Source organism: Pseudochaenichthys georgianus, chromosome 15, assembly GCF_902827115.2.
Source record: "Pseudochaenichthys georgianus chromosome 15, fPseGeo1.2, whole genome shotgun sequence".
Taxonomy (NCBI): domain Eukaryota; kingdom Metazoa; phylum Chordata; class Actinopteri; order Perciformes; family Channichthyidae; genus Pseudochaenichthys; species Pseudochaenichthys georgianus.
In genome coordinates this window covers 492,772-505,112 of record NC_047517.1, presented here as the reverse complement: position 1 = coordinate 505,112, position 12,341 = coordinate 492,772, and the positions used below count along the sequence as shown (strand labels likewise).

The window sequence follows — 12,341 nt, the reverse complement described above, 5'->3', positions numbered from 1 at the left end:
TCTTTTTCAACCTCTTGACGGGGAAAAAGGAAGGTGTAAATGGTTGAATGATGAATAAACAGTGAGGAGGGGTACAGTATGAATACACTAGATATACACAGCAGCCCAGCCTGTGAGCAGTATGAACACCAATGAGCGCTCAGCTCGAGATACCAGCGAGTCGAGAGAGAGAATGATATCTGCATTTTCTCTTTTGGTTTGATTAGGACACATCCTGGGGATTGTGTTTACAAACATTGACCAGACCGTTCACCAGCCCCCACCCCCCATGTTGCCTATGCTGTCCTGTGTTGCGAACTCTTTGTTTAAAACGAATTGGCCATCGGAATGTGTGGAGGAAGGGTCACATTCCACAGCTCTCTCCCCCCCCCCCCCCCCCCCACTCTGTAGGTTTTTGTTTGCATATTTCTATGCCGTAATTCATACTGGTCCTCTCACGCACATATACACAGTATACATACATAGGCTATATGAGTCCGTGTATCTACGGACCATTTGTTTTTCTTTATTAAAAAAGTAAACGGAAGAGCGTCTGAGAGGCGTTTTTGCCCTTTTTCTTTTTACCTTACTAAATGGTCTAATGGTCAGTGGAGCGAGGGGGGAGGCCCGCGGAAGTGATTTCAAAACAAAAAGCACTCGTTTGCTTGGAACAAAGAAAACGGCCAAGACACACATTGAGTCCAGAAAATGAATGTTATTAAGGGCTGTAAATATAATAAGCCTGTGTCTAAAATTGACAACAGGCTTATTATATTTACAGCCCTTAAGATACACTTTTGTGTTTAACAGCTGACCACCATGACATACTTTGTTTTAGTAGATTTCGCATGAGAGCAAAATGTATAAATATGAGCATTACATTATATGAATATGAGAACAAAATGCATGAATGTGTGAGTGACAATATATGAATGTGTGCATTGAAATATGATAATATGAGAGCAAAATGTATGAATGTGCGAGTGTAAATATATACGTGTGAGAGTGAAAATGTATGTAAAAGGAGAATATGTGTGTGTAAGAGTGAAAATATGCTGCATTTTGAATGTCCGATAGTCCACCATTTCCACCGGAAATATCAAACATTTAATAAAAGTGAAAAACAATGAACAAGACTTAACGTATTCATCATAATTAATTATATTTATTTCGTTTGGATGTAGGATTTTTGACTTTGTTTAGAGCAGTGATCTTCTACTATATGAACATTTTGGACCCAAAATCACAAAAAAAACAAACGTAAAAACAGATTTTGAAAATGATATTATTTTTCATAATAGGTAACACAAACATACACAACGAAACCATTTAAAATCTGGAAATATATACATGGGATGTCACTATGATAATGTGAAAGTTTGATTGAGGTAGCATGGGATTTCATTCTGATAAGGCAAAAGTGTTATTATAAATATAATACAAATATATATATATACACATTATGTATAATTTGGATGTAGGATTTTTGACTTTGTTTAGAGCAGTGATCTTCTCTGCAGCAGAGAGCTAAGCGCTGTCAGACCGGACCTAACCCTGAAAAGTATTATCATCTGAAAGTAATCATTATGTTATTAACCCTTTGGAGTCCTGGGCTAATTTGGCCGTTTGATTTCCTCACCCCCTCCCTGGTAAATACATCCTGTTGAGCAGAATCTACATTTTCCAGTATTTTCCGTTTCGTAAAATGATAAAATACGGCGAAGATATTAAAATATGTGCTTCCATTATTCATACTTCTGAAATATATCTGTATTAACTTTATATCATCGTATCTCCGTGTTTACTGGGTCTTTTTGCATGAAACAAAGACTGGGATATAGTTTCAAGCCAGTACTTTCGACAGAAACACACGGCAATGTTGTCCGGACTGTTGTTTTTATGCGGCACCGGCTTGAACAGGTCATGTGATCTGATCACGCCGGCGTGACGGTCGACTCCAAAGGGTTAATACAACTTGTATTTAGAAATACTCTGTTGTAATTATTGATGCATACATGGGTTCATCCATTCAATGTGGCATCTGCTATAATGGGGTTAATGTATGATATTACTTAATAATACAATACATTATAATATATGATATGATAATTACATTTTAGTTGTATTAATTTCTTATTTCATAGTTTCTCATTATTATTATTTTTATCGCTCATCTTAATTTTGATTTTATTAATCTGTGTGAATCTGTGCTGTCCTGTTTTTCACTCTCACCCTGTTGCTGTTTGAACTACTGAATTTCCCCACGGGATTAATAAAGGTCCATCTTATTTTATCTTAATGTATAAGTTGATTTACTTCAATCTACTGTACTGTGTAAAAACACCCCAACAATTTTACAAGAAATATACTGCATAAAGCAAACTATATACTTTATTTGATCTAACATATTGATGTTTCAACAACACCCAGTTGTCTTTGTGTATTTTGTGAATGAAGCGCCATCTCATGGTTAAATCCTGTAATTGAACAAATGGGGAAATTGGGCAACGCCCTCTAGCAATTTGGCAACACCCCCAGCCACTGGCATCCGCTGGGCTTTTGACTGGGACACACCCATTTGAGTCTGATTTGGAGTGCTACATCTTTGTAGATACTGAACGATGTTCAAGGCGTGTTCCTGGCTTCTGGAATACCGGAATGATTTAATGTGTGTATTTGTTTTTGTCATTTTGTTATTTTCTCAAAAGGTTTTTGTTGCTGTCAAATGCAGATTATATATTTTTTGTTCTGACGACTCATGATGTTCTTTTTCTCCTCCAGGATCCGGCCCATCGCCATGCACCCAGGTCAAAGCCAGCAGTATGTTATAAAGCCCAAATACTACCACACACACACTACACACACACAGACACGTGTCCAATCCCAACCTGAGAGGCCCATCCCCTTGACTGTGGGACACAACCCCATCCACGGTGAGTAAATCCCCCCACAGATCATCTTTAATTATGTTTTTGAAAAGTCAAAGTGTAAAATACTTTGAATGCATCCTCCTCATGTCACTTGCTCAAAATCAACCTTCAGAGACCTGATGCTGCTTTGGGTCAATCACAGTTGATCACTAATGACCAGGTGCCCATCTGAAACTTGGCTTTTATCCAACGGCTGTTTAGAAAACAAGAGAGGGTTATCATCATTAGCTGTGTGAGATTTGCCAGATTTTTATTTTTTATCGTGCATGGAGGTGAATAGGGCTTAAAGTGATACTACAGCGAAATTTACAAGAAATGCCAGGCCTCATAACGATCTAAGGATACATTCCTTGTGAAACCAACGAGGTAACAGCGAGTGAAATAAAGAACGTTTACACTCTGTAGCTCTCAGTCACACAGGGCAGCAGTCTGTGGCAGTTTTTCCAAACTCAGATTGTAAAAAATATGGAAATGTTCACGGACGATAGTTTGTTGGAAGAAATTCCATTCAAACCAAATATATTCAATTCCATCACTTGCATTGTTTGTATGTAAATGTAAATGTAAATCATTTTTAAAGCAATTCATTATACTCAGGAAAGTGTTAAGATTACACAAAGTATGAACATTAGTAGGTTTCACTATGGTGGGTTTAGGAAAAGCAGGTTTTATCTGCAAGTTTCCCAGAGTGACAATCCAGAAGGGAAGGTATTGACGGAAACTCTGCAGCAATACACTGAAATTATTTATCAGATGTTTATAAGAGATAACCAATGCAATTGTTTAGGTGTGGTTAAGATGCGAGTGACCTCATGGATTTGACTAGCCTATATCTACCTTTTAATATAAAAGCCAAATAGGGTATATGTTATGTTATTGGGAAAGTCAATGATAGTTTCATATGTTACATGTGTTACACTGTATATGCAGTATATGAAAGTGAGGGTGGTTTCAAGGATATGCAGTGGTGAAGGAAGAGAAAGAAGTTTATTATTAATGATCTGAGATTAAAGACAAAAACACCAGTGAGTTTATGAATTGTGATTATGACAACAAGCTTTTCCAGTTTGTTGTGATAATTAAAAAAATATCTTCTTCTGATCCATCACACGTTTGGACTTTTGATGCATTTCTCTCAAAATGTAAACCTCCGTGATTTTAATCGTTTTTAAAGCTGTCCATTGTGAATCTGACAGTGATAACTCCATTCGTAGTACTTTTAAAGCTCCCATGTCATGGCCATTTCTACTGATTCCATTGTTGAGGTATACTAAAATAGATTGATACTGTGCAATTTTCCAAACTCACATTGGTTTCTCATACAGCATCTCTGTATAGTATGTGTATTCACCGGTATTCACTCTCTGTCCTAAATGACTTGTTGGAGCTCCTGCCCCCCCTCCCAGTGAGCCCAGTGTGCTCTGATTGGTCGCGACGTGAGAGGCTCGTTGCTGCTCGTTGCTGCTCGTTGCTGCTCGCAGCTGCTGCGGGCTGCTGCGGGCTGCTGCGAGGAGCATACAGGCTTCCATGTCGGCGATACAGCGAGAACAAGCGAAACTCATCCTGAGCACACACAAACACTCGCAGCCGAAGTAAAAACAATAAGTGTGACTTGATATTGAGTAAGAAAAAGGGCATTTGTCTGCAGAGAGCATTTCTCCGCGATCCCAACGTAGCAGCCCGAAAAACGTTTACCCATTTACCCATACCTTGTTTGTTTTAAACATCATATATACACAAACAACAATGAATACTTACAGGTTGTGTCCCTGAATCTCCCGCTGGTCCAAACAAAGTAGGAACAGCATCGTCCTTCAGTGCCCTACGCTGTCAACCCTGTCTCCTAAAAATTACGTTCCCACAGAACTAAACTGCATTCTCAATTACGTTTAGCCAGAAACGTATTTTCTCCCACGTTACGTTCGTTATGAACGTATCTCAAATACGTTTATTTTCTACATATCTTCTAGAAACATATTTCTCCCACGTTACGTTTCTTATGAACGTATCTTAAATACGTTTATTTTCGACATATCTTTGCCATTTATTGTCTTGCTTATAATAATGATAATAGTCATTTATAAATATCATTTTAGAGCACACATTTGAAATCAGTAAGCGAGGCTGTAATTTCGCCAGCTGTTCCTCTCATGAGCGAGACAGAAAATAATAGTTTTAACATGCCAAAAGCTGCTGTGTCGTTTATTGCACCTCAAACATTAAAACAAATCCAGAGTTACGTGTTTCTGTACTTCCTCTAAGAAGAAAGGACAGTAACAGAAGATCTCTGTGACGCCAGATGTGGTGTTGTTAATGCGATATGATATCCGGAAAAAATTCAGTTTAGGATGGCCGAAGACACTACACTACCCATAATCCCCAGCTATCGTTTGGGACTACAGTCCCGTTGACAAACCCCGTGATTAATCTTCAAGCTCTGGGATTGGATGTTGGAGTGGCAGTGTGCCAAGGTTACGCCGAGCGTCAAGCTCTTTGAAATAGAACTAAACCACGGCAGACTATTCAAAACTGGACTCTAACACCCCCCGAGAACTACACATGCTGGCTATTGTGTTTCGCAACATGTTCTCTATGGCACGTCTCTACTGGGAATTGTAGTTTTAAAAGACGTTTTCGTTTTTCCCAAAATTAGAAGTTGACAGTATTAAACTGTGTACAGCCCTGGAGGTTTAGGCGATAGGAAACAAATTGGTGTGTACACATTTAAAACATGTAATTACTAAATGGGTGAAAATCGCTTGTATCCATAATGGGCAGCATTAATATGTATTACATGACAGCTCATTGTTACTTTGTAATTCTACTCCACTACAATTCAGAGGTTAACCTGGTATTTTTACTCCACTACATTTATTTTATTTACTCTGCAGATTCTGATTAATGATGTGAAATATAAACAACCCTGAGAGCAGACTTTAGTTACACCTGGGTAAAATTCAGGGAAAGGTGATTGTCAAGTGCCAAAAAAGAAAAAAAAGAAAATACATTTCTGGCTAAACATAATTAAGAATGCAGTTTAGTTCTGTGGGGAAGTAATTTTTAGGAGACAGGGTTGACAGCGTACATATCCGGCATGAATCGCTGAAAGGTTTGTGAAGCTTTGTTTCGTGAAAGGCTGGCAGAGAGTGTGGCCTCTGGGTATCCCCACGTCAGAGTGCCCAGGAAGTAAACAATGGAAAATGAGAAATCTCCAACGAGGCGTTCTGGAGCAGCAAAGACAGGTCTGTTCTGTGTTCTGTACCCTCAAAGTACACCCTGTAGCGAGTTTTACTCCCTGCAGGGTGTACTTTGAGGGTTTTTGACTCTGCAGACCGTTTACATAACAACCTTCATAACACTCAAGGGGACGGATAATAACCGGAAAAGCATGACATGTGACCTTTAAGAACATATAATTCTATATGCTTAGCATTGTGTTATTTAATCTTCAAAAAAAGAACATCTTCTAAGATTGGAATTGCTGCTCATTTTATATCCGTGGCTCTGTTTTCAAAGTCAAACTTTGTGTGAGAAATCCTGTGAATCGAGGAAAAAAGCATGATATGTTCCTGGAAGTAATCACTTCACAACCTGTGAAAATGTACATCCTTAATGTATACACATACACATACCACACACAAACGCACACACTACACATCACATCTGCTCTAACACTACAAGGATATGGACAGAATATGGAGCTTGCAATTGGGCAGTTAGAGGATTTGTTGAAATTGCAGCTCCAGGGCTAATGGCATAAAGACTTAAGCATTGCCTGCTGCTCGGGGCTGTCCACAATGAGTTATTAGTCTCATTTTCTGTGGGCAATTTCAGACAAAGGCAGAGTGTGAGAGTGAGGACACAAGCATAGATGGAATGAAACAAGTGTGTCATCTGGGGGAGGATCACTCGCCCAGTTGATGCTGAAACAACAGGCCTGGATGAGTCCGAGTGGGGGGAGGCTGTGGAGAGCCGAGCCTCTCAATACCTGTAATATACCCCCCCCCCCCCCCCCCACCATTAAAGTCTCCCCGGTACTCAGTCCCCCTCCCACATAGACAATTTACTGCACCGACCCCCCCACTTTCAAAACACTGACCAAAACACACCTCTTCAGATTGGCTTTTAATTTGTGAATTATGTTGTGTTGCTGTTTTAATATTTTTGTATTCTATTTTATCTCGTTTTATCACCACTGTAAAGCATCTTTGAGCACCTGAAAAAGCGCTTTGAAATTAAATGTATTATTATTATTATTATTATTATTAAATAGCTTGAATAGACGATAGATAAATGGAATGGACTTTAGGTTTAAGGTTTAAAGTTTTAATGGTTTTGCACAATTTAATAATACACAAACATAACCGATAACAAATGACAAACAGTGAAGGAAAAGGCAAAAAACCAATTGGGCTTATTTAAAGCCTCTACCTAAATAATGTTACAAATCTAAATGATATAAAACACAAGATCAGTATACCAACCATTGCTTCAATTCAATAAAAAATGCACACTTTAAGAATACTAAACATTAAATGTTAACAAAATAACACACATGAAAACCAGGCATGGTCGTCAAATGAGTTTTTAAGTATTCCCTATAGATTTTATGATTTACGGAATAACACCCTTCTGTATACCTTCAGGTATGTGAGGTTCCTATGACACGTGCCATTGGCTTGTGGAATTCACATTTTATGAGACACATTTAATTTCCGAGCTGCTCAAACCATTTAAAGAGAGAAAGGTTTGGACCAGGTTTGGCTGGCGGTCGATCTGGTACAGATCTGATGGGTCATCAGCGGCTATAACTCAAGTCGTGATTGGTTATTATGGTCTGTCATACATTCAAGGCCCACCTCCACTGCAGACTCGCCAGAATGCATCTATGAATAAGTCAATAATCTGCAGTCTGCAGTAGAGTGGTTGTGCCTCTGGAGCGACTCGGGATATTAAGGGGGGAGGGGGAGGTCAGCAGACTGCACCGTGGTGACGTCTGGTTCTACTGCACTGTAGACTCAAGCAGACCCAGACATGGCCACACTGACACAGGACTAGTTTCAAAATAACCCTAATTTCAGCTAGCAGTATGTAAATGCAAAAGAAATGAACAGACAACAATAGAAAAAAAGATAGATATATATATAGAGGGGAGACTATAGCCACCATTATTTCTATTAATTTCTATTGTACACTGGTCGGGAAAGTGAAGAGAAATCCCTGATTTGACGTGAAGCTTCTAAATGGTTATTTTTATTTCATTGCATGCATTATTTGAAGTACAGTTCATGGCCTACTGTGGCCTTAGACACTCTGGAAGTCAATGTATTGCACTCGGTTCCCTCTCCAAATGAGAGGATTTGCCAGTTTAACACATGTCCCCGCCCCTCACACCAAATGTACAAGGAATATTGTGATACTGTTTACTATAGCTGAAAAGTACAATATCAACCCAGTATGACGACAAAGTACTTTCCACATGAAAAAGATCAGATGAAAGTAGGCTGTTTGGTTATGTGTATTAAAATAGAGGTTCAGTAGCATATTGTATGGAGTCTGAATCTAGTGTCACATAGAATAGAATCCTTTATTGTCATTATACAAGTACAATGAGATGAGTAGATCCGCTTATTAAATTGTAAACCTTTTGAATCCTTTCTTGAATCTATTTAGTTACAGTTTACATGTTTGACTATGTCTCCCATGACTGCACGTCAGAGCAGTTATCCAAGACGTGTTGTATTGGCTTCAGTTAAGACTCCAGTGGCTTCCCCACTTCATAGTATCACCTCAATAAACGATGAGTGTGCAGATCATTAGCTAAAGCTCATATTGACGGCCACTTGAAACATTGGTAATTTCAAACAGTTAAAGCAACGATCAGCAACAGCTGGAAATGAACCTACCAAACGATTTGACGCCTTGTTGTACCTTGCTTATACAGTATCTGAGAGTGGGGAGAGATAAAGATCAGCTACAATCAGAGCTCGTGGAATCTGGGTATGTTGGACAACCGGAAACTGAATCCGAAATCCAACCAGATTGCAGCCCCAGGTCTAAATAGTATAAAGATGGGGTATTAGTTAACATGAAGTTCAAGCTGTCACAGTCTTAAGGAGAACCCAAATGCAGCACTCGAGAAACCAAGGAGAATTGGTAATATCCTTTATTGGAGATTCCACTGGATCGGAGGAATACCAACCGGGCAGTATAACGCACCGGAGGACAGCGGGCAGAAGGTGAGTCAGGGACAGGCAGAGGGTCAGGGAGTAAGCGAGGCGGTCAGCGTGGATACAGGCAGGGTCGGATAACAGGCCAGGCAGGATAGTCGAGGGACAGGCAGGATCAGGAAACAGGCAGAGCAGGCAGGTCGGGGACAGGCAGGGTCGGAACCGGGTAGGCAATCTAGTGTTGAACGCGGGAGAGACAAGCATGAGGCAAAGTACAATCTGGCAAAGAGTGTGTGTCAGGTGCGAGTTTAAATACTGGCAGAAGCTAATGGGTGCAGAAGAGAAAGAGAGTGAGTTAACGAGTGGGTGTGGAAAACAGGTGAGACAGGTGAATGGAAAACTACTGGTGAATGATGGAGCAGACTATGACACAAGCTGCTGCATCAGTGGCACAGTACAAATTGCATTTATTCCTGTCGTGTAGACATTTAAAAAAAAAAGTCAAATTTGAATAAGAAAAAACTATCGCCAGACACCAATGCATCCTGATATTACAAACAACTGTATTCATTTGGGCTTTAACGTTATTGATAGCATCTTCCCAGTGTTTTGTGTGATATAAAGACAGACCTCTGATTTGACCAATTCTGTCAACCTCAACATCTTTTCAAACTAATTTCACGAACAACACAATATTTCATGTATTCTGTTAAATTCCTGGTGGTTTGATTCTTTGGATAAAGCAACAATTCTTTCAACCTTCATCAATTGAAAGTAGCGATATACAGTTTATATCTGGGTATGTGTGTTCATATGTGATGAAGGGCCCAACAAAACATTTGATCCGGAACCCCTGACCGCTTCTTTTCAATGACCATCAATTTGGGCCTTCCCTCCCACAGCAGGTCCGTGTATCTACAAATAACTCTTAAACCACTGAGCCTAAATGAATGGGAATACCATGGCTGGTTCCTGCTCAGCGTGCAGTCAGCGCTACTCTTTGTGAAAGTAGCAGACATGTTTGCTCTTCTAAATCAGGAAGCTGCAGCCTTTCCTTCAGCCTGTCTCACACAACAGACAGCCTGTCAGCAGCTGGCTATAGTGCCACATCTGGGAAAGTTATTCCCCGTCTCCCCGCAGCTATTCCTGCACTCTCCCACACTGCTGAAACACCCTCAGACAAATGTTAATAGTGTTGGCTCTGACTGAAGGTTTGGGCAGAGAAGATCACCTCCCATCACCACCATGACCAAATAACTGTTCCATGGTGGTATTGATAGTCTTCCACTTATTTTGCATTGCATTCCTATTGAATTGTCAAAATCACTGTGAACAATTGAAAAGTTATATAATCAAAATCATTGCAGCTTTGCGTCTTTGTTTGTTTTAAAAAACCTGTTGCCAACATTACTTACCAATTAAGTGAATGTCGACAGCGCAATTAAAGATTGAAATGTGTGCCTAGTAGCACATAATTTAGCCTTTAGCCGCTATAAAAAAATAAATTATTATAACTTCTTTTTTACTTTAATACTTTTTGATGCATGTAACATATGTTACATTAAGCTGTCTGTGGCTCTTGTTCTGCTGTAACAATGCACAGTTCCCCTCTGTGGGACTAATAAAGGTATTCTGATTCTGATTTGTCGTTGTACAAAATGTGGTTAAGTATATATTCTGTACAAACATTGTCAATTCAAGTGTGAGTAGAAGTTTAAGATGTAAATTAGGCAAAGATTAAAGTAAGGGATCATATACAGAATAATCAGCTGGTGGTATGACATCAATGGAATTATGCTATAGATCAATATGCACAGTATTGACAGTAGTGAGCCTCTTCTTCTTTAATGAAATACGTTGGCACTAAATCAAGCAAGCGAGGGACAGGAAGTGTTTCTAAGTCCAGATAACCCTAAAGAGAACCTATTCATTGATTATCTTCAAGCTGATAGACTTAAGGTGCAAAAACATTACAAATGTGATATGTGATTGGATTCTGTTTTAAATTGACAGAGCTATGCCACAGGGCCCTGACGTGCCTCAGCTGTGGAGAAAGGGGGAGAGGCCTTGGCTGTGAGGGGGTTGGGGGCTAGACAGTCTCACACATAACTTCAAAGAGACACCTAGATTAACATCAGAGGCTTATAACACACCGGTGTGAAATCACACCTGCCTGTTATAACACCTCAACCCTCACATCAAAGGGCAAACATCAAAGGCTAATTAGATTAGACAACAAAGGGCTCTGAGGGGACAGGGGCCTGACAGTCTCACGCATAACTTCAAAGAGACTGCCTTAATCACACCTAGATTAACATCAGAGGCTTATATCACACCTGCCTGTAATAACACCTCAACCCCTCACATCAAAGGATTAGACTACAAAGGAATGTGAGGGGACAAGGGCCAGACAGCATAACTTCAAAGAGACTGCCTTAATCAATACATCAAAGGATTAGACAACAAAGGCACTACACAGGGGGGCTTTTCACACCTATCTGTTATAACACCTCACCCCTCACATCAAAGGATCTCGAACAAAGGGAGGCGGGACTTAGCTCATTAACATAATTGTACCCCCCTCACATAAAAGGATCTCGAACAATGGGAGGCGGGACTTAGCTCATTTGCATACTTGGGGGCGTATCACCTGTCACATTTGTCATGCATACTAATGTACGAAAGGGGCATTGTTAATACTACTAGCCTGAATCTGATCCAAGTCAGAAGGGCTTGTAGTATCCCATGTTTTCTGACCGAGGCAGCCCAAAAAGAATTGACTGGGTTGTGTTATTTGATAGTTTGTGGGCTGTTGTGTACATACATGTCAGTGTCTGGTTTGCCTAAGTAGAGAAAAGGGCACTTAATAATGTCCCCTGTCCCCTTAAATAAAGCAGAGTCTTGACTTTCCCCATCGAGGATTACATACTTTGCCTTGCTGTTTCTTTTCTTGAATATTCTTTCTATTAAAAAGGATTAGGCAGACAATGATTAGACTTGAGGTCTTTGACGGCCATATACAGTATGTTTATGGCAACATTTTGAAAACCACATTTTCCTTTGCATCGTTAGAAACCACTTCATCTTTCTAGAACCCTTGTCAATAGTACATGTTTGCACCCATTAGCAATGTTGTAGGTTGTAGCAGGTAGCTTGGAGTGTCTTATCTAGTAGTTATTTTAATCTTCTCAGGATTATAAAACATTACTCAGCAACTTGGCTTCCCTCCATGCGTCTCCACTGTAAGGTTTGAACAGCTGAC

General features: G+C 39.8%; 1 protein-coding gene across 1 annotated transcript in view; it reads left to right on the top strand.

The window, feature by feature from the left end:
* The window catches only part of ltbp1 (latent transforming growth factor beta binding protein 1), a 246,222-nt gene that overhangs the window by 100,730 nt on the left and 133,151 nt on the right, over window positions 1-12,341 (top strand). Inside the window, exon 4 of the mRNA XM_071205713.1 lies at window positions 2,761-2,912. Coding sequence (XP_071061814.1) covers window positions 2,761-2,912 — 152 coding nt within the window. The remainder of the gene's footprint in view (window positions 1-2,760; window positions 2,913-12,341) is intronic.